Raw genomic sequence first — 23,429 nt, forward strand, 5'->3', positions numbered from 1 at the left:
TGTCATGGTAGATTTAATACCAGAGGATAAACCAATTCGAATATTTTCCTATAGCTTCTCATCAATTCCAACTGTTCACACTACAAGAAAAGTCGGTTTTACCGACGCGTTTTTTCGGCAATTTTCGGTCTAGCGTCAAAAATTGCCGATGCTTGTAAAAAGCGTCGGCAACAGACAACGCTAATAAGCGTCAGTGTAGTCGCAGGCTTAACACGACGCTAAAAAGCGTCGTCGGAAGCCAACGAGCTGATGATTATCAGCATCAAGCTAAATCCCAACGAGCCCTCTCCTGACCACCCCCTGTCGGAAGCCACCCTCACCCGGCCACCGCCCTCCACTCTCTCATCCCTCCTCCCTCAACCGATTCTAGAGATCGAAGAGAAAACGGAATGCAAGCATCTATTTAACTAGTAGTATTACCCACATCTCTCTCGCCCATTTCTCGTCTTCTCTCTCTCTCCCCAGAAACATCGGTCACCAGTGCTTCATAGTGATAGAAGTACAGAGAGGAAGGTAGGTGATGGCCAAGACCAAACCCGGCAAGAAGGACCTCGATTCCTACACCATTAAAGGCACCAACAAGGTCGTCAAAGGTACCTTCTCATCATCATCGCCCCCCTCCCTAACCCCCTCCAGATTCAAGAAGCAGAACGGCTCCGGCGATGATGTCTTCGCCTGCCTCTTCGCCGCCTCCTTGGATCCCGACTCCGCCCCCTCTCCCCCGAACCGCGGATCCTCAAGTCCCGCCTCGTCGCCGGCTAGACCCTCTACGGTCTCTTCCTCCTGCGCTCCTCCCCGACCCTCGCCGGCTACGACTACGTGGTCGTCGACATGGAGCACGGCTCTGGCGGCATCGCCGAGGCCCTCCCCTGCCTCCGCGCCCTCGCCGCCGCCCGCACCCCAGCCATCCTCCGCCTTCCGCAGCTCTCCGCCGCCAGTCAGGGGAAGGCCCGGCGTCCGCAAGGGCTTCGAGGGTGGACAGATGCCCCTCTACCGTCGAATCCCCAAGCTCCGTGGAATTGCTGGAGGTATCATTTTCTTCTGTACCATTTTTTTCCAGTATTAATTGATTCTTTAATATGCCGGTTTCTTTTCGCCCCTTCCCCTGACTGGGAGCTCAAATTGTGTTCTCGTCCGGCACGTCATTTTTTTCCCCAGCTTTTTTTAACATAACCTTTGCCACCTGGAGTGGATTTTCCAATTTCTGTGGGAGTCAATAACTTTTCAGTTATATTGTAGGGTGTATGCTGCTCACCTCTGATCTATTATCTTCCTGCAGGTTGACCTGACAGAGTATGTTGAGAAACATGAATTTGTATTTGACTCTGTGCTGAATGAGGATGTTTCAAATGATGAAGTGAGTGCAAAATGATGATGCAAAATTTTCTTAAGGAATATTCTCTTCACCAAGATTTGATGTTTCTTTGATCTTCCAGGTTTATCGGGAGACAGTGCGGCAATTGTCCCAGCAATTTTTCAGCGTACCAAGGCAACTTGTTTTGCTTATGGACAAACAGGCAAGTGATTGTGTATTCATAATTTGTATGGAGAATTCAACAGATGCTGCTTCAATTTGCTTTTGAAAACCATAGATGTAACATTTTTCATATATTGCTTTTCATATATAGCATTGTCAGTATACCAGCTTACATTTTATTATGGTTTGTGACATTCTTTTTTGCTGTCTTGATTCTTGAAAAGGTGTTGTTTTATTATGATATTTTGAAAAAGATAATTCGTGCTGAATAAATTTTGGATTGGGCTTTGCCCAACTCTTTCCCTCAGAAAAAGATAATTCTTGCACCATTCTTTGGTGGATTTTTTTTTTAACTAAAATCAATTGTATTTATCATGTATTTTATGCAAAGCATGAACTGACTTCCATTTTACTCCTAGTTAAAAAGCATCTTGTATATAGTCTTTTTCATACTTTTATGACCATTTCTTATGATTTGTCCAACATTCGGTAGCTACTATATCTTTGATTCTTGGGGCCTTACCATCTGTTTGTACATGCCATTTTTTTTTTTTTCAATGTGCAGAATCTCCAGCACTTTTCTGATACTTTTTTTTGTGTTATTGCAATTTCTCATCATTTCTGAAACAGTTGTTGTTATGCTATGAAAACATCATAATTAGGCTACTGTGGCAGCTTATGCCTGTATGGTTTGAGATTGTTAAAGCTGCACTGATGGCCTGGGATATTTAAACATTGTGTATGGTTTAGAAATTAATTTCGTATACACCGTATTTCTGCACTGCTAATATAATCTCACATTTTTCACCATGAAGTGTTTGGATCTTCTGGACATTTGGTTGTCGTTTCTCCTATCTTATGTTGAAAACCTGTTTTGTCGGACATACATCTATCAGCAATTTGGTTAGCCTTTAGCTTCACATTAAAGTAAATATGCTTCCATTTTATTGGCTAATTAGTCATATAACTATAGAGCAATGGCAGCAGTCTCACCAGTTTTTGCATCAAAATAAAATGCATTGGTTGATCTTCTCGTTCTTTTTGTGGTGTCTCACCAGTTTTGCATTTGTTTTCAGGATTCTGGAAAACATGATGATAGAATGATGAGCAGTCTGTCAAAAGGAAAGAAATTCACTTGTCAGATGCCTCAGCCATGCCTAGAAAGTTATAATGCTTTTGTCTTCACAAGAGGCACAAAGAAAAGGCCACGAGTCTCATCACAACCTGTTGAGAGATGCAATGAAGCTAGCAGAAAGATGAGAGCAATTGAGAAAGATGGACGGAGTGAGCGAATATTTGGAGTTCATTCCTCCCAGTCATTGGAAAAGGTAGATGCTGTTGCTTCCCCACGAACAGTTCTGGGTGAGAAATGCTTGTATGCTTCCTTAAACAACAAAATGACTGGGTTTTCTAAATTGGATTCATGGAGGGGATTGCCAAATATTGATGTTAAGTATTGTCCTGTAACAAGTTCAGAACCCAGTGATGCTGAGAGTACCTCATCCTCTGTTGGTAGTTGTAGTACCAGCAATAGTCCATATAGATCACCACACTGTCCTGGTCCTCCTGGAATGGGTCTTACTCAAGATTTGTCTAGTCGTTCAGATGATGCTGAAAGTTGTTGTGGGTCGGGAAGAGAATCATCTCTTCCCACTAAAGAGGTATTAGCAGCAGAAATTCATCAGTTGGAGTTGCATGCTTACTGTTCCACTATGAGGGCATTCTATGCTTCTGGGCCCATTAGCTGGGATCAGGAGGCATTGATGACAGATCTGCGTCTTATGCTAAACATATCAAATGATGAACACTTGTTGGAGCTAAAGAATTTAGTGTCTTCTGAAATAGGCAGAACCTCTTAGTTAACCAGAAGCCATAATTAGGTCTTGGCAGAATACTTTTTTACTCCAGCATCAGGTTTAGTTGTTATATTTTTTCATTGCATTGTAATGTAGGGATCAAATTATAGCTGCATCTTGGGCAGTGAACTCATGTATCAGCTGTTAAGACAGTGAACTACTATGACCAAAACAAATTGTATTATAAGCTTCTATAGAGCAATGAATTATCTACCTTGAAGCCTTTTTTAATCTGATTTTGGTGTTAATTTTTTTTTGCTGGTGCCATTTTTTGGTTATTCGATTGACTATACTTTGTTTTCAATATTTTAAAATGTTGAAATGTGGTGAATTATATTAAAAAAATAATTCTGATGAAGGTACAAAGTATATTACAAATAATATTGTATCAAAGAACTGCTGTGTCTCTTACTGTAAGTTTTATATCTAAGATGATTTGAAGGCATCGACCACCAGCTCCTTAAACTTTATGCCTCATCAAGTTATGTGATTAACCAGTGTTTCTCCAATATCTGCTACAAGCGATGCATGTTAATAAAAGGAAGCTGGAGCTTTCTCTAGCACTTAAAATTCTTTCTGTTTATAGAAGAAATGTTCATTATGTAACAGATTATCACGAAGATGATGAGGATGGAGAAGATGATGACGATGACTGTATGGGAAGGCCACGAAGGTTCTAACATATAGAAACCAAAAAGAGCAATGGCAGCAGGGCTATCAGACAACAATAATTGTAATTATAACTTGTGCAAAATTACTTTACATTATATGATTATAGTGAGAGGGAAGGATTGGTGTGGGAATTGTTCAATTAGTGACAAAGTAGTTTGATTATATGACAACTTAAATATTTCGAATGATTTGAATGTTTGTGTCAATGTAAATGTAATACGGGTTCATATTGTTATAATGTGTTTTTATAATTTACATTCGTATTTTTATTTTTTTTAAAAAATGGAAATTCCGACGCTTTAAAGCGTTGGTAAATAAAAGTTGTGGCACGCCTACGCCAACGCTTTAAAACGTCGGTAAACTAAACGACTACGCTGGGAAAAAAATAAATCCTCCTCTATCTGTTGCGGGTCGACGGCTCCTTCCCCTTCTTCAAACTTCGATTCGAGCATCTTTCGGGCTTTTCTGACGCTTTAAAGCGTCGGCGAAAGTCGTTTTTGCTGACGCTTTCATTAGCGTCGGAAAAGCCACGTTTTTGCTGACGCTTTCTCTTAGCGTCGGCAAAAACTTTTGCCACTCCGGTATCGCCAACACTTTTGCGACGCTTCTGTTTGCGTTGTGAGAACTTTAGCCGATGTTTATAAGCGTCGATAAAGATTATAAAAAACATCGAAAAAGATGAGTTTTCTTGTAGTGTCAGATCCCCGCATGATGTTCTTTCATCCCAGCAGAAGGATGGCCACTGCCCAAAATTTTTCTCTAATGGCATCACCAAAGTCCAAGAAAATTAATCGTAACAACCTGCAAGAGTACAGGATATTACGCAAGCAGCCATAAATGTGCTTGCACAGTCAAATATTTGGTGCTCCATAGTTGTCATTATATATATATATATATATATATAAAGGCCTGATAATTTAGTTTTGGCATTTTTTTAAAAAATATTGCTTTTTTTAACCTATTGCACGTGATATATGTTAGCAATACATCACCTAAATAAGCAAATAAATTTAAAAATTATAATTAATAAAAATCTTAAAAGGAATAATATATGTATATATTATTCGGCATCAAAATAATTCTATTTTAACATAAAAAAGACCTATTCTAGCACAAAATAAACCTATTCGTTTAATATACTAAAAATCATAAAATTACAAATACTACAGATCTACTAATATTAAATTTAAAATAAAAGTTAGAGAAAATAACCTGGTTGAAGGCAAGTTGAAGCGCGTAGATGCTGTCCCAAAGAAGTGTTTGCCCCCACGTACGGATCTTCCGGCAATCCTCTTTATAGATACGACGACCCTAAACTTCTTCTTCGGTACGTGTCGGAACAAGCCAAATCGAACTCGATCGGATTTATAGATCCAATAAAGAATGAAATAAAAAGAATAAAATAAACTAAATATAATTGCAAAAATAAAAATCAGAAGTGGCTAAGAGGAAGAACTTTTCTCCAGAATTTTTTTGATATTTGTCTCTAATTTTTCGTGTCCCGAATAGGATGAAATCAAGGGGTATTAATAGGAATTTTAAGCAGGGCTATTTTGGTCTTTTTGCAGATGCGTCTGCGCTAATTAAGCGAGCATTTTCATTTTCAAACGCGCACGCGGCCAAGTCTCGGGCCGCGTGCGCATTTAAATTTTTTCCATCAATACCCCACAAAAATTTAAATAATTTTAAAATCAAAATAAAATACTGGATATCTTATATTATATAATAGGTGTAGGTACCTTTTGGTTTGAACATTCACTTAGTAATAATTGATTATATCTGTGGAGCCAAGGTGGTCTTAACCTTGAACCTTGGTCCATGGCTCAGATTAAATCAACAGCACATATAATATAGGTCGATCTGGGTTCTAAGCAGGTTGCGCTAATATGGCCATGCGCAGCTATCTTTCATGTGTTTTTAGAAAATCACCCATTTTTCACAACGTGGCCTCACGACTACACATATAGGTGAGTTCTAATAAGGAATCTCCTGCCTCTTGGATTTCGGACTCATTAAGAGTTATACAAACAAACTCATTCTATCGCTTGCTTTTATGAGCACTAGCGCCATAGGGATGAGAAAAATATAAAACAATACTCCTCTTAGTCACACTCCAGTTTGTTTCTACCCATTGAACCTTTTAAGGTTGGGTTCCCACCGTTCTATCTTTATGGGCTAAGGCCCATCCCTCTCGATGACTCTAGAACTACTGTTCTAGACAAACCTTTTGTAAGCTGATCAGCCAAATTATTTTATGATTTTACAAAATTTAAGGCAATAATGTTATTTTTCAATTTGTATCTTAATGATTTATGACGCATTTTTAAGTGTCTGTTCATTTTTTACATTAGCATTTTCTTGGTTGCACTTATCTATTGCAGATTTACAGTAACAATATAAGGAGACAGGTGATAAAGGTGACTCATCTACAGGAAGGTCTATTAGTAGATCTCTGAGCCACTCAGCCTTAGTGCTAGTGGTGTTTAAAGCTATCAGTTCAGACTCCATGGTACTCCTAGATATCAAGGTTTGTTTGGTAGATTTCCAAGATACAGCAGCACCTTCTAGAAGAAGGACATATCCTGTAGTGGATTTAACATCTAAGGTATTACTGATCCAGTTGGTATCACTATAGCTTTCTAGAACAGCAGGAAACCTACTAAAGTGCAAACTATAGGACTTGGTACCCTTAAGATACCTAAGGATTCTCTCTAATGCTGTCCAGTAATTTCTAATTGGATTAACAATATATCTGCTAAGTCTATTCACAACATATGCTATGTCTGGCCTGGTGTAGTTTGCCAGAAATCCTAGTAAGCCTATAATTTGAGCATATAAGCCTTGAAGGATAGGAGTTCCTAAGTTCTTCTTAAGGTGTGTAGAGGGATCAAAAGGAGTAGAGATAAGCTAACAATCGATATAATTAAATTTATTGAGAATCTTGTCAACATAATGACTTTGGGAAAACTTAATACTATTTGCAGTTCTAATTATTTTGGTATTTAAAATTAAGTCAGCTTGTCCCAAATCTTTCATATCAAACTTATGACTTAAGAATTGCTTTACTTTATCAACTATCTGAAGATCTATCCTAAAGATCAGTATATCATCTAAATAGAGGCATAAGATCACAAGTTTATTTCCAACTCTCTTATGGTATACACATTTGTCACGACCCCCGCCCTGTTTCGGCGAGCCACCGTGACGGTCCTAGGGTGCGGGTAGGCATAAGGCCACCAGCCACCACGTAGAACCATACTACCTATCAATCATCAATAAATCCTGAAAATTTTGGCATTATGCATGCACAAAATGATCACCTTTCCTATATTGACCTGTCAGGATTATCTCAATACATACAAAAACACTACCTGTCAGAGCAGCAATCACATAATCTGTCACATAATAAACCTGGACAATATATAGCAAAACATTATCACAGGCACACAACTGATCTGCATATATATATATATATACACTTGCTTCCCAATCCTTCCATGGTCAACCTATATCCACAACAGGATCTATGACTGTAACTATACACTATATACAACAGAAGGTTTATAATACTGATAAGTGCTAAATAATGTACAAATTAATATCTTATTCATAGCACTTATCATTATTTTAATTCACATATTTTATAAATTTAACCAAAAAAATGTATTTTCTTCCTCATTTCATTTTAAATAAATTATTCAAGTTTGATTGATTTTCTTTTTATTGGTCGAGTCTAATGTATGCAGGTCGTGTTTGCAGCTGAACCCATGTCCACGTCATCCTCCCCTGTGTTAGCTTCAACCAATCTGAGTCCCTTTCTTTAGCCCGAAACCAAGATAGAGCCGGAGTCCTAAAAATCCAGCCTTGCTTCCTTACCCAAATCCCAGCATCTCCCCCCTGCTCAAATGATCCCAACTCAATCCCACGTCATCCCCTCGTTCGCACGTTTTTGCTTCGGAACAGAATTCCAGCTTCCAGCAACCGTACGCGTCTTCGATCCAAACTTCTTCCGGATTGATCCAAACTCCATGCTCCCCATGACCAAGCTCCCATCCACGTCACTGTTCGACCCACCTCCTAGATTTCCCCAGCCGCATCTCAACCGGATGAGCTTCATCCTTGCGAGCTTCATGGCAACCACACGTATTCTTCCGCTGTTCCGGAATAACCACCAGCAAATCTAAATCCCAGCCTTCACGGGAGAAAAGAACATAGCTCACGGATTTCCTTTTCCGTGAGTTCATCCCAACTCCCCTTCTTCATCCCGTTAATCCATATTCCAAAGCCGGATCCCATGTGATCTCCACGTCCAAATACAACCCGGATAAACTCCAATCCCCTGCATCTGCCACGGAAGAACAGAGATCCCAACTATCCAACCATTCCCTTTCTTCACGGACAACTTCCATGCGTTCCCAGCTCCCCTGTTCCAATCTCATCCTTCCGAGTCCCTAGCAGTGAGCTTCTCCCACGAAATGCTCCACGTCCCAGCTTCATCCCATCCGCTATCATCTCCCAGCTCACGCGTTTCTTTTCCTCCACGTCCTTCCCAACTCCCGTGTTCCAAAGTCCACAGCCGGAACAGAGCCGAGACCCACGGACCAGCATTTCGCATCTCCCCTTGCATCCCGACTGGCCACACCCTCAACGTCTTCCACTAGATCCCAGTCAAAATAAGCTTTCCAGATTTCCTATCATCTTTATCCAAAGCCGAGACCCATTCCCTGTTTCTGGATCATCTCCCAACCGGATCCCCAGCTCCTTATCCCACGGATCAACCAAACTCCCGGATTAATCCCAGCGTCCAAGCCAATCTATTCAACATCCTCATCTCCCACGAATCAAACCAACTTTCCTCCCAGCATCTAGATATTCCGTTGCCAGCCGCCTCCAATCCGCAACAAATCTTCTCCACGCCTCCCCTGTTTCCCAACATTCATCTAAAACCAAGCCTCACCCTCTTCTCCCGCGATACAGATCAAGCTTCCAGCACCTTCACTCCCAACGCCCGAGCTGCCGAATCCCATGAATCATTCCCTGTTTCACGCATCTTTATCTTCTTCAAATTCCCAGCATCCCGTTCGTGAACCATATCCTCCCCTGTTCCGAGTTCATCCCTTCTCCCACGGATCATTATGCATCTAACGAACAAAGCCATCTCTTCGGAGCTTCACGGGCAACCTCCCAAGCTAACCCCACATATTTTCTTCGCATCAGGATCAGCCCCATCCATCCGCTTCCATCCTTATCCGTGAAGAAACAGGAGAAGAGAGAGAGAGAGGAGTTGCAGCCTATAAAAGGCCCAGGCGTGAACCGAGAAGGCCATTCCTCCTTCCCCACCGGGGGGCATTCCCTCTTCCCCCACCGGGGGCCGCTCCAATTCTTCCCCCACCGGGGGACTGCTCCCATTCCTTCTTCCCCACCGAAGGGAGCCGGGTTGATCGGATGAAGCTTGGGTTTGGTTCCACATCTCTCTCAGGCCAAATCCCACGGGAGGAAGAAGAAATAAAAGGAGGGAGAATAGTTTGGGCATTTCGGGAAACACTTCCCATATAAAAAAAAATTGAAGTGCTGAGGCAGAGGAAGCCGATCGTGATGGAAGCCCGTTGCTATGCCGCTGCTGCCGTCTATCACTGCATGGAAGCCTGAGCTCTTCTCCAGGGCTGGATGCAGCCCAAGCAAAGGGACACGGGTTTTATATTTTATTTTATATTCTTGGGGTTGTATGAACTTATTGTTTTTAATGGATATCTTCTTTTGAATCATATTTAATTTCTGTGATTTTAAGTATGATGTTCGTACAACTGTTCTTCATGATCACTAGGTAAATATAAGATAGTCCATGCTTAAGGAAGATGTGGTGTGCTACCGCATTAGTTTAGGGTAGACATTGCATGCCAACTGAAGATGGATTATGCCTAAATTACTTTTGTGAAATTTTATTCGAATGCTTTTTAGGCTTGTAGCCAATTTGTATGTTAATCCAAGAATAAATTAAAATACAAATAACCTTTGTTCCGATGTTAGTGGTGAATTCCTTGCCCTAGGTCCCCTCACACTGATATCACTTCAATTGCATTTTCATTAAATTTCTTAGTTGAATTTTCTCTACAAATTCTCTTTATTTCAATTATTTTTAAAGAAAAATAACTATACCCCAATCCCTGTGGATCGATACCCGTAATCACTATCCTACCAGATATGTGCTATTGCGTGGTCTTTAAAGTTGACTATCAATTTTTGGCGCCGTTGCCGGAGATTGCTAGCATAGTTGTTTTTCTTTTCATTAAAAAAAAACTTTCAAAAAAAATATATATATCTAAAATAAAATAAAAATATTTTCTATTTTTGTTACTTTTCTTATCTCATTTCTCTCTCTTACTAATTTTTGATTTTTATTTGATCAGAAATCGAAGAGGAAGTTTGGGACGATCAAAAAGGGAACTGCTGCAAAAGGAATGCTGTGAAGGTTTGCCTTAAAACATAAAAAAATTTTGCTGGGGAAATTTTCTTTGGTAACCTCTAAACCTTTCTTATTTAAATTGATTTCTAGTTTGCTTGAAATTTTGTGGTGATTGTTTGATTTTAATTTCAGCAAAAGTGTGAATGCATGCTTGATACACATACACCAATTAATCCGCACATAGTAAGGGCAATCACTATTGTCAGCGACCCGCACCGGAACCCACTCACACCGGCGCCGCCACCGACGTCGGACAAGCAAGGAGAGAAGCGAACGGATAAGCACTCTCTCGCTCCCTCGACATCGGACTCAAGGATCACCACTTCGCTTCCGCTACGAAGGGCAAAAGATTACCCCTGGTATCAGTAGGGTAAAACACTTGAGCACCGCAACGGATTATCAAAGATCAAAGAAAGAAGAAGGAAGAAAAATAGCAAAGTAAACACAAAGATGTAACGAGGTTCGGCTACAAGTATCCTACGTCCTCCACCGCTCCAAATCTCAATTAGGATGATCTGATTACAGAGATAGCTAGGGGTGGCAATCGGGTCGGGTCAGGCATAAACAGGTCGGGTCAAATACAGGTCGGGTCAGAAAACTATAAATCTGAACCCGACCTGTTTATTAAACGGGTCAGGAATTGCAAACCTGAACCTGACCTGTTTATTAAACAGGTAACCTGACCCGACCCGTTTAACCTGTTTAATAAACAGGTAACCTGTTTACCCAACCCGACCCGACCTGTTTAACCTGTTTGCCCAACCTGACCCGTTTAACCTGTTTAGACCTGTTTAATCTGTCCAACCCAACCTGTTTAACCTGCCCAACCCGACCTGTTTAGACCTGTTTAGACCCGTTTAGACCCGTTTAACCTGTTTAGACCCGTTTAACCCGTTTAACCTGTTTAACCCGTTTAACCTGTTTAGACCTGTTTAACCTGTCCAATAGTTAAACGGGTTAAACGGTTTAAACGGGTCAGACATTTAAAACCCGTATCCGACCCAATTAATAAACAGGTTAAACGGGTCGACCTGTTTACGACTCGAATCTGTTTAGGCCAAACCCAAACCTGTTTATGGCGGGTCGAATACAGGTCGGGTTGGCGGGTCGGGTCATATTTTGCCACCCCTAGAGATAGCACACGCCCGAACGATCACATGCGATCGATCTACAAGTGATTCACACAGAACTCGCTTTGCACAAGAAGTAGGATCCCAATCCTCTTCTTCTCTAGAACCCTAGCCTCACAAACAAGAGTCTCTCTCAAATATACGGCAAAAACCTTACCCTAGGGCTCTCATGAGTCCTATATATAGTCTCAAGACCTTCAGATGATCATAGCCGTCGAAACGCTAACAAAAACACCAAAAAGAAACTCATCCGTAAGATTTCCCGCGAGCTCGAGTCGACTCGGCTACAGTTCGAGTCGGCTCTGGCACGTCTGGACAACTCCCAGAATAACTGGCACGATCTCGGGTCGACTCGACTGTAGCTCGAGTCGACTCGATGATGCTTCGAGTCGACTCGACTGTAGCTCGAGTCGACTCTGACAGTCCAGACATAAACATGGTTTTTCGGCCTTTCTTCTCCCGGGTCGACTCGACGGACCTCGAGTCGACTCGACTGTTCCCGAGTCGACTCGACTGTAGCTCGAGTCGACTCCGACAGTCCGCCAGACAAAAACTATGCAGAATTTATTCTCCTTCAATTCTCTTCATCACCAATGGTCTCCACATACCCCAACAATCTCCCACTTGGAGACCTTGGGTATATCCTCTTGTTACTTGGTTCTCCTCTGTGCTCCCACTGAAACTGGATCATCCTAGTGAAATTGGTACGATGTCTCCTCAACGTCTTCAAGCGTGAAGACCAGCAGAAGCTGAACAACTCCTTAGCTTCTCCACCGTGACGACCTTCATCAACATATCTGCAGGATTCTGACTTGTATGAATTTTCTCCAACTTGACAAGTCCCTGCTCGAGTAATGACCTCACGAAGTGGTACCGTATGTCAATATGCTTCGTCCTTGAATGGAAAGCTGAATTCTTCGCCAGATGAATTGCACTTTGACTATCTGAATATAACATGCAATCCTTCTGCTCCTTCCCAAGCTCCTTCATCAAGCCTTGAAGCCATATTAGTTCCTTGCACGCCTCTGTGGCTGCCACATACTCCGCCTCCGTAGTCGACAATGCAACAACTGGTTGTAACCTGGAAATCCAACTGACGGCTCCACTGCCCAAGGTGAACAAGTACCCTGTCGTGCTCCTCCTGCCGTCCAAGTCTCCTGCCATGTCTGAGTCCACAGAGCCCTGTAACCGGATCTCAGAACCTCCATAGCACAATGACATGTGCTCAGTGCCTCTCAGATACCTCAGTATCCATTTGACCGCGCGCCAATGCTCCAAGCCTGGGCAGCTCATAAAGCGACTCACAACTCCCACTGCTTGAGCAATGTCTGGTCTCGTACACACCATAGCGTACATCAAGCTCCCCACTGCCGATGCATATGGGATTTTTGACATATTGAGCTCCTCCACCCGCGTCTTCGGACTTTGCCCTTTTGAAAGCTTAAAGTGGGCACCCAGCGGTGTGCCAACAGGTTTGGCACCCTCCATGCAGAATCTCCTGAGTACTCGGCTGATGTACTCCGCCTGAGATAGTCTGAGGATATGTTTAGACCTATCTCTGCTGATCCGCATCCCAAGGATCTGTTTCGCTGCTCCTAGATCCTTCATTGCAAATTTTCTTGACAGCTTCAGCTTCAATTTTGCAATCTCATGCATGCTAGCTCCTGCAACTAACATGTCATCAACATACAATAGCAAGATAATGTAAGATGTACCGAAGTCCCGGAAGTAGCAACAGTGATCCTCCTGACATCTTCTGTATCCTATCTCTGTTGGGAATCCGCCCATGCCGCTGATATTTCAAAAATTTTCAGATGGCAGCGGAATCGGCATGCGCGAGTTCGACGTTCATCGCATGAACGTTGTTTCGAGACCTTTCGTAATTAGGTAAGGATTAAAACTTTTAAAACTACTAGGAAGATCAAATCTTCACCTTGCGCGGGTAGATGATCACCGCGAATCTGAATTCGTGGTTTTAGGAAGAGGGTTCGCTTGAAGCCGTTCAAACGTCCGGCCTCTACGGGTATCCACACGAAGTAGAGAACCGATCAAAGCTTTCTTGTCTTCCCGGGGTGCTAGCTCCCTTGCAAAGACTCCTTTGATGGCTGATCTCTTCTCTTTCTTTCAACTCTTGAAAGTGCTTGAGAGGAGGAAGAAGAAGGATGAAGAAGAGGAAGTAGATGAACCCCTGCACAGCCTTCTTTCTGTTGCTTACGCTGGATGAAGAAAAGGAAGAGGAGGAGGCCGCCAACACTTGGAGGTTCCTTCTTTCTTGCTTGCGGCTGCAACTAAGAGGGAGGAAGAGGGTGGCCACGGCACAAGGGAAGAGGGCTCCAATGCTTAGGGCGCCGGCCTCATGGTGCTTCTTATAGCTATCAAGGGCTCCTCCAAAGTTGGAGCCCTAGATAACTTTCCAAAGAAAGAAGGGGGCGCCGGCCCCAGCTCCTCTCTTCTTGTCGCCCCAAGCAATTGGAGAGGGGCTGATGCCCCTCTTAGTTGGTTAACCTAATCCTCTTCCAAAGAGGATTAGGTGCCTCTCTCATGGTTTCATCCTAATCTAATTAGGATTAGCCAATTTGGGTTCAATCTATGCTAGTCCCAATCTAATTAGGACTTGAATGGATCATGACTCAATTGAACTCTTCAATCCTAATCCAATTAGGAGTCATGTTGATTCATTAGATTAATAATTAATTAGGACTTAAGGAATCCTAATCCAATTAGGATTTGTTTAATTTTAGTCCTAATCCAATTAGGACTCTATTTGAATCCGAAGTCCTAATCCAATTAGGATTTCTAGGAATCCTACTCCAAGTAGGAATCCAATTTTAATTCAAAACTCCTAATCTCATTAGGATTGAGGAATCCTATTCCAAGTAGGAATGCCAGTCCTAATCCAATTAGAACTCTAGGTATCCTACCCGAAGTAGGATTCTTGTTTCAAGTCCAATTAATTAATTCCTTTTCCTTCTTCAACTTCTTATCAATCAAATTGATTTCTTGTGATTCCTAATCACGATTTCAACCATCGAATCGGTCAATACTTCTAGTGTGTGTGACCCCATAGGTTCTATTCTGACTGGTAGTGAGATATATTGTGATCTCTATCACTATATCATTGAAAACTCCTTTCAATGGGTTGGAACGATTCCAACTCAACTCATTAGGGTTTATCGATCATCAAGATAATCCCTATGAGTCCCACCATCCACCAGTGACACCTAGCAGCATGTAGTGGCTACCCAGCAGAATGGAATGATGAACCTCTAGGTGCAGTTAACATGTGATACAGTCCTACTATCGTGGATCCCTACAGGACGGAGGTCATGGACAACTCGTCAAACCCCATCGTCTGTCATATGTCAAGATTTATTCGACTTGAGTTCGATAGTGGAAAACTCTTTCTCCACTTTACTGCCCTGGCCAAGGTCTTAGAACTCAGTCTAACAAATCACATAGGATCACTCCTCTTCTATCAAGGTCGATAGATTCCTTATAGGTGCATACCCTACTCCTACAGTGAACCTACTGCAGCCAATCTACACTGCATGGACCCATATGGCTAGAGACCATGTATGTGTGCATTCAAACTACAATAACCTCACTGTGAGTAGCCGAAGCACCGCAGGTCAAAGGACCAGTCACACTACTGCAACATCAAGTAAGTCACTGACGAGTGGATAGACATCCAAGTGACTTCTTGTCTTGGTCACGCTCAGTACCCTTGTTCTCTAACAAGCACCTGCACTATCACTTCAGTGTCCCTACACTGTGGACTCAAGTCTCGTCCATCCAAAAGGAAAGTGATCTGTGCACTGATCGGATCGATCACCGTCCTCGTGATGATCCATTGATCAGGAGCATTTAGAAATTAATCACCAATGATACATGGCTCAAATTCTCAACTCTTGAGAATATGTATCATCATCTTATTAATTTCTTGGACGATTCATAGACACATAAACAATATGAATGAAAAAGATGCCTTTTATTTATTCAATAATAAATAGTCAAGTACAAAATTATGTCCCTAGAATCAACAATGTGTCAGCCAAATTGGCTTCTAGGGCATACATCTAACAATCTCCCACTTGCACTAAAGCCAATTGGTCATATATCTTAGGCCCATCTTCTCAAGGTGGGCTTCAGTCTTTTGCTGACTCAGCTGCTTAGTGAAAAGGGTCTGCCACGTTATCCGCGGAGTCTACTCTCTGCACCTCTACATATTTCTTCTCCACATAGTCGCGTATGAGGTGAAAGCGCCGCTCTATATGCTTAGACTTCTGATGAGACCTTGGCTCCTTAGCAAGGGCTATGGCGCCATTGTTATCGCAGTAGAGTGTTATGGCATCTGATGTCATCACATCCAGCTCTGCAATGAATTTCTTGAACCAGAAGCCTTCCTTAGCAGCTTCAGAGGCGGCGATGTATTCGGCTTCCATAGTAGAATCAGCAATGATCGGTTGTTTAGAACTCTTCCAATTCACCGTACCACCATTGCACAAGAACACGTATCCAGATGTTGACTTCCTGTCATCGACATCAGTCATGAAGTCTGAATCTGTGTACCCTTCTACCTTTAACTCTGATGATCCTCCAAAAATCAAGAATAAATCTTTAGTTCTTCTCAAGTACTTAAGAATATTCTTCACAGCTGTCCAGTGTTCTTCACCTGGATTCGACTGATATCTGCTTGTGACACTCACAGCAAGAGCTATATCAGGTCGTGTACATAGCATGGCATACATGAGGCTTCCTATTGCCGATGCAAAAGGAATCTTGCTCATGCGTTGAATCTCCTCAGATGTGTTGGGGCACATCTTCTTGGAGAGATGAATTCCATGCCTTAGGGGTAAGAGACCCCTCTTGGAGTTTTCCATGCTGAACCTCTTCAGCACCTCCTCTATGTACATCTTCTGTGAAAGGCCAAGCATCCTTTTAGATCTATCTCTATAGACCTTTATTCCCAAAATATAGGATGCTTCCCCAAGGTCTTTCATGGAGAATTCTTTTGACAACCAGACCTTGACCGAGGTTAGCATGGGAATATCATTCCCAATCAGGAGAATGTCATCTACGTACAGTACGAGAAAAACGACAGCACTCCCACTAACCTTTTTATAAACACATGGTTCCTCTTCGTTTTTGATGAAATCAAATGTTTTGATTGCATCATCGAAACGAGTGTTCCAACTCCGAGAGGCTTGCTTTAGTCCATAGATGGACCTTTGCAGCTTGCAGACCTTGTGATCTCCATCACTGGAAGTGAAACCCAAAGGCTGTTCCATATAGATATCTTCATCAAGATATCCATTCAGGAAAGCAGTTTTCACATCCATCTGCCAGATTTCATAGTCATGAAATGCTGCAATGGCAAGCAATGTCCGGATGGATTTTAGCATGGCTACAGGTGAAAAGGTCTCCTGATAGTCAATACCTTCGCGCTGACTATACCCTTTCGCCACAAGCCTTGCCTTATAGGTCTCTACCTCTCCATCCGAACCTATCTTCCTTTTGTAGATCCATTTGCATCCAATAGGTACAATACCTTCTGGTGGATCTACTAAGGTCCAGACTTGGTTGGAATGCATGGAGTCTATCTCTGACTTCATAGCTTTCAGCCATTTCTCGGAATCGATATCAGATATCGCCTCGTTGTAGGTTTTGGGATCCTGTATGTGATCCCTATCTCCCACTAGGAACATTTCCTCGGTATCCTCTTCTAGTATACCTAAGTATCTATCGGAAGGATGGGAGACCCTACTAGATCTACGAGGTGGTTGAGGGACATCGTGTACTGGCTCCTTATGAATAGGTTCTATAGGATCCATGACTCGTTGCTTTTCAGAGACTTTCTCTTCAAGCTCAATTTTCCTCCCACTGCCTCTATCAAGGATAAACTGATTTTCCAAGAAGATGGCATGACGGCTCACAAACACATTGTGATCCTCTGAGACGTAAAAATTGTATCCTAATGACTCTTTAGGATATCCTATAAAACGAGCACTTATGGTCCTAGCCTCTAACTTGTCCGCCTGTAGTCGCTTGACGTGGGCCGGACACCCCCAAATCTTGAGATGACCCAGACTTGGTTTCTTACCATGCCATATCTCATACGGTGTGGTAGGAACGGATTTAGAGGGAACTCTATTCAATAAATAAATCGCTGTGAGTAAGGCATCTCCCCAAAGAAACATAGGTAAATCAGTGAAGCTCATCATGGACCTGACCATGTCCAACAGGGTCCGATTTCTCCTCTCTGACACCCCGTTGAGTTGAGGTGTACCCGGAGGTGTCCATTGTGAGACTATGCCGTTTTCTTTGAGATAGTCCCGGAATTTCCCACTAAGGTATTCTCCTCCTCGATCTGATCGAAGAGCCTTAAGAGGTTTTCCTGTTTGTTTTTCTACTTCATTCTTGAACTCTTTGAACTTTTCAAAGGATTCAGACTTGTGTCTCATAAGATACACATACCCATACCGTGAATAATCATCGGTAAAGGTAATGAAGTATGAATAACGTCCCCTGGCTAGCACATCGAATGGGCCACATACATCTGTATGTACTAGGGTAAGTATTTCGGTGGTCCTCTCCCCATGTCCTACAAAGGGCAGTCTAGCCATCTTTCCTTGAAGACAGGACTCGCAAATTGGATATGACTCGGTAGTCAATGAGCCTAAGAGCCCATCTTTATCCATTTTGTTCATCCTATCTTCTCCAATATGGCCAAGTCTGAGGTGCCACAAATATCTTTGGTTTATCTCATCTCTGGATCTTTTGGATCCTTTGGCACTCACATCTTGCTCGGTAACATTCACAGATACATCCATATGTAAATGATAGAGACAGTCAATCATGAAACCACGTGCGACTATTTTATTTCTTAAATAAATAGAACAGCAGTCTTTGTCAAATGTAAAAACATGACCTTCCTGTGCTAGACATGAAACAGAAATCAAATTTCTGCTAGCAACATGTACATAATAACAGTCTCTAAGTATTAAACTAAATCCAGACGGTAGTCGCAGATGGTAGGTGCCCACAGCCACAGCAGCAACTTTTGCCCCGTTGCCAACCCGAAGGGTTACCGCACCTTCCGCCAGCCTTCTACTTTCCTTTAGACCCTGCATGGTAGTGCACAAATGAGCACTAGAACCAGAATCTATAACCCAACTAGAAGTAGAAGAAACCGTTAGATTAGTTTCAATAATGAGCAAGTCTATACCTTCTGAAGGTGTGTCACCTTTCTTGTTCTTCAGGCTCTCGAGGTATGAAGGACAGTTTCTCTTCCAGTGGCCTTCGACATTGCAGTGGAAACATTTTCCTTTGTCGTTAGCCTTTTTCTTTTGAACTTCCTTCTTTGGCTTCTTGTCTTTCTTCTGTTTCTTTGCAGGCTTCTTTTTCTTCCAAGTAGACTTTCTCTTGGAACCAGAAGTCAACTCAGCAGCGAGGACATTGCCCCTTGAACCTTTCAAGGCTCCCTCAGCAGTTACCAACATGTTGATTAGTTCAGTCTTAGTGCATTCAATCTTATTCATGTGGTAGTTTACTATAAACTGACCAAATGAATCAGGAAGTGACTGTAGGATCAAATCCACTTGCAATTCCTTGTGCATGTCCATACCGAGCTTCTCAAGCTCCTCTAGGTCCTTGATCATGGTCAGACCGTGATCATGGACAGACTGCCCCTCGCGCATCTTCGCTTTGAAAAGCCTCTTGGACACTTCAAAACGAGCTGTGCGACTTTGCTCACCATACAACTCTTGCAGGTGTGCCAGTATGTCCCTAGCAGTCTTTATATTTTCATGCTGGCATTGGAGTTCATTAGACATAGATGCCATCATATAGCATTTTACTCTAATGTCATCGTCCAACCACTTGTTATGCATCTCACGCTGAACATCAGTGGGACGTGCTGGTAATGTGGGGATATCTGAATCGAGTATGTAGCCTATCTTCTCACAGTCCAAAACTATTTTGAGATTTCTAAGCCAGTCCTTGTAATTGGTTCCGGTCAGTCGGTTGGTCTCAAGAATACGGGTCAAAGGGTTTGAAGCCGACATTGTATCTGTAGAGAGTAAAGATTCTAGTTAGACTTTTGTACTTGATCCTAATCTGTCCTAAGGTCTTTTAGAACAAATATGACTCCCACTATTTTCTCGAATTCCTCACACTCCCCTGGTAGGAAAACGGAAATCCCACACGACTAGGGTTTCTAGTGGGTACTGCGGTCCCACCGATTTACATGCCACCTCACCTAACAGTTATTGGTGACACATAGATGGATGAGTGTACAACTCTTGTACAATGCTTCTCAAGCATGGTGCAGTGTAACTTGGTCTCTAAGCCATGAAGACCTCACCTAACAGTTATTGGTCCCATTTCTTAGTTAAGTCAGACCCACTGTATAACCGTAGGAATAAAGTCGTCATTGGGTCCTCACCTAACAGTTATTGGTGCCCAACCCCACCTTTACCCTACAACATCTCATGTTTATAGAGAGGTCCAGCCCCCCAATGCAACTTGACCACTGTGTCCAGCCGAGACAAGTCAACATCAGAAAGGCCTTAGCAGCTCTACTACAGTGGAAGACCTATTGACTTAATATTGGTTAATCAGGTCTTAGTGTTTGCAACTTGAGCCCTTCATAAGAGGTAATCGAACAATTGGCCAGGTAAGCAGGTGGGAGGCTCCCCTTACTCAGAGAGTAAGGTCCTAATTAAGTAACCACCTTTCATGCTTTCCTAGACACCAATTAGATCAATTAATCTAATATGACTTGCTCATATTGGTTCACTCTCGACTTAATTGAGGAGGTTTTGATTTAGGTCTCAATTGGGTTTGTTACGTCACATGTAAACCTATCTACCCGACTCTCATTCACATCACATGCAAACGGCGCATTGCAGGCAGTTATAATCGCGGCAATAATTAAAGCTAAACTTTAACTAGGTGATGATCATGGATTCTAATTAGGTTGTATTACAAGCACATGCACATCAATCGATCAAGTGGTCTTCAACTCTTGAATTGGTTCCAAGCTTCCTTGATTCGATCCTTGATCAACTCTTGATCCCATCGCCATCAACCGCTTGGACCCCTGTTCATCTCATGCATCGTCTTCGACTTGATCGTTGATGTACATCACATCACAGAAATACAACCAGATGTAAAATAAAAATAAAAATAATTTACATCTCCTTTTAGGAGGCACGCAGGCCTCTCAAAACATCAAATAAGATGCATGCAAGCATCTGAAAAATTACATGACATCGCAGATCACATCGCAGGTCATTACATTTGATACCAAAAGGGGTTGAATCCTATGATCATCACCGTATGCTACAATTATAATTTTCAGATCTGAAACTTAACTGATTATATCATGACATAGGTCGCTGATCATGCTAATCATGATTCTAAACTTTGTAATCCCATTAACAATGCAATTAGAATCATCTTTTTATCACATAAAAATCAGCATGTAAAAAATCAGCACCTCTGAAAAATCTGCATGCAGAATTTTTCAGCATGCATGATCAATCAATTTTCAGATCTAATAAGCCTTTAGATATTTAATTCTTACCTTAATCTATGAAGCCTAGGCTCTGATACCATTGTTGGGAACCCGCCCATGCCGCTGATATTTCAAAAATTTTCAGATGGCAGCGGAATCGGCATGCGCGAGTTCGACGTTCATCGCATGAACGTTGTTTCGAGACCTTTCGTAATTAGGTAAGGATTAAAACTTTTAAAACTACTAGGAAGATCAAATCTTCACCTTGCGCGGGTAGATGATCACCGCGAATCTGAATTCGTGGTTTTAGGAAGAGGGTTCGCTTGAAGCCGTTCAAACGTCCGGCCTCTACGGGTATCCACACGAAGTAGAGAACCGATCAAAGCTTTCTTGTCTTCCCGGGGTGCTAGCTCCCTTGCAAAGACTCCTTTGATGGCTGATCTCTTCTCTTTCTTTCAACTCTTGAAAGTGCTTGAGAGGAGGAAGAAGAAGGATGAAGAAGAGGAAGTAGATGAACCCCTGCACAGCCTTCTTTCTGTTGCTTGCGCTGGATGAAGAAAAGGAAGAGGAGGAGGCCGCCAACACTTGGAGGTTCCTTCTTTCTTGCTTGCGGCTGCAACTAAGAGGGAGGAAGAGGGTGGCCACGGCACAAGGGAAGAGGGCTCCAATGCTTAGGGCGCCGGCCTCATGGTGCTTCTTATAGCTATCAAGGGCTCCTCCAAAGTTGGAGCCCTAGATAACTTTCCAAAGAAAGAAGGGGGCGCCGGCCCTAGCTCCTCTCTTCTTGTCGCCCCAAGCAATTGGAGAGGGGCTGATGCCCCTCTTAGTTGGTTAACCTAATCCTCTTCCAAAGAGGATTAGGTGCCTCTCTCATGGTTTCATCCTAATCTAATTAGGATTAGCCAATTTGGGTTCAATCTATGCTAGTCCCAATCTAATTAGGACTTGAATGGATCATGACTCAATTGAACTCTTCAATCCTAATCCAATTAGGAGTCATGTTGATTCATTAGATTAATAATTAATTAGGACTTAAGGAATCCTAATCCAATTAGGATTTGTTTAATTTTAGTCCTAATCCAATTAGGACTCTATTTGAATCCGAAGTCCTAATCCAATTAGGATTTCTAGGAATCCTACTCCAAGTAGGAATCCAATTTTAATTCAAAACTCCTAATCTCATTAGGATTGAGGAATCCTATTCCAAGTAGGAATGCCAGTCCTAATCCAATTAGAACTCTAGGTATCCTACCCGAAGTAGGATTCTTGTTTCAAGTCCAATTAATTAATTCCTTTTCCTTCTTCAACTTCTTATCAATCAAATTGATTTCTTGTGATTCCTAATCACCATTTCAACCATCGGATCGGTCAATACTTCTAGTGTGTGTGACCCCATAGGTTCTATTCTGACTGGTAGTGAGATATATTGTGATCTCTATCACTATATCATTGAAAACTCCTTTCAATGGGTTGGAACGATTCCAACTCAACTCATTAGGGTTTATCGATCATCAAGATAATCCCTATGAGTCCCACCATCCACCAGTGACACCTAGCAGCATGTAGTGGCTACCCAGCAGAATGGAATGATGAACCTCTAGGTGCAGTTAACATGTGATACAGTCCTACTATCGTGGATCCCTACAGGACGGAGGTCATGGACAACTCGTCAAACCCCATCGTCTGTCATATGTCAAGATTTATTCGACTTGAGTTCGATAGTGGAAAACTCTTTCTCCACTTTACTGCCCTGGCCAAGGTCTTAGAACTCAGTCTAACAAATCACATAGGATCACTCCTCTTCTATCAAGGTCGATAGATTCCTTATAGGTGCATACCCTACTCCTACAGTGAACCTACTGCAGCCAATCTACACTGCATGGACCCATATGGCTAGAGACCATGTATGTGTGCAGTCAAACTACAATAACCTCACTGTGAGTAGCCGAAGCACCGCAGGTCAAAGGACCAGTCACACTACTGCAACATCAAGTAAGTCACTGACGAGTGGATAGACATCCAAGTGACTTCTTGTCTTGGTCACGCTCAGTACCCTTGTTCTCTAACAAGCACCTGCACTATCACTTCAGTGTCCCTACACTGTGGACTCAAGTCTCGTCCATCCAAAAGGAAAGTGATCTGTGCACTGATCGGATCGATCACCGTCCTCGTGATGATCCATTGATCAGGAGCATTTAGAAATTAATCACCAATGATACATGGCTCAAATTCTCAACTCTTGAGAATATGTATCATCATCTTATTAATTTCTTGGACGATTCATAGACACATAAACAATATGAATGAAAAAGAT

The 23,429-nt window shown here is 42.3% G+C and overlaps 1 protein-coding gene across 1 annotated transcript; it reads left to right on the plus strand.

Annotated features, from left to right (window-relative positions):
- The first annotated feature begins 647 nt into the window (after positions 1 to 647).
- Positions 648 to 3,569, plus strand: LOC103707469 (uncharacterized). The gene is made up of 4 exons (XM_088709697.2): positions 648 to 1,028; positions 1,280 to 1,357; positions 1,437 to 1,517; positions 2,554 to 3,569. Exons 1-4 carry the CDS (start codon positions 663 to 665, stop codon positions 3,334 to 3,336), a joined length of 1,308 nt encoding a protein of 435 aa, XP_088565823.1. The 5' UTR covers positions 648 to 662; the 3' UTR covers positions 3,337 to 3,569.
- The last annotated feature ends 19,860 nt before the right edge of the window (positions 3,570 to 23,429 follow it).

The sequence above is a fragment of the Phoenix dactylifera genome, chromosome 1 (assembly GCF_051530095.1).
Source record: "Phoenix dactylifera cultivar Ajwa chromosome 1, Ajwa_hap1_PhDact_Kaust_v1.1, whole genome shotgun sequence".
NCBI classification, from domain to species: domain Eukaryota; kingdom Viridiplantae; phylum Streptophyta; class Magnoliopsida; order Arecales; family Arecaceae; genus Phoenix; species Phoenix dactylifera.

Bases quoted from the DNA above. Each gene is read 5' to 3' on its own strand.
- LOC103707469 (XM_088709697.2), top strand. From the start codon at position 663: ATGATGTCTTCGCCTGCCTCTTCGCCGCCTCCTTGGATCCCGACTCCG. The intron at 1,029-1,279 runs GTATCATTTTCT...ATCTTCCTGCAG, and splicing joins GCTCCGTGGAATTGCTGGAG to GTTGACCTGACAGAGTATGT. The intron at 1,358-1,436 runs GTGAGTGCAAAA...TTGATCTTCCAG, and splicing joins AGGATGTTTCAAATGATGAA to GTTTATCGGGAGACAGTGCG.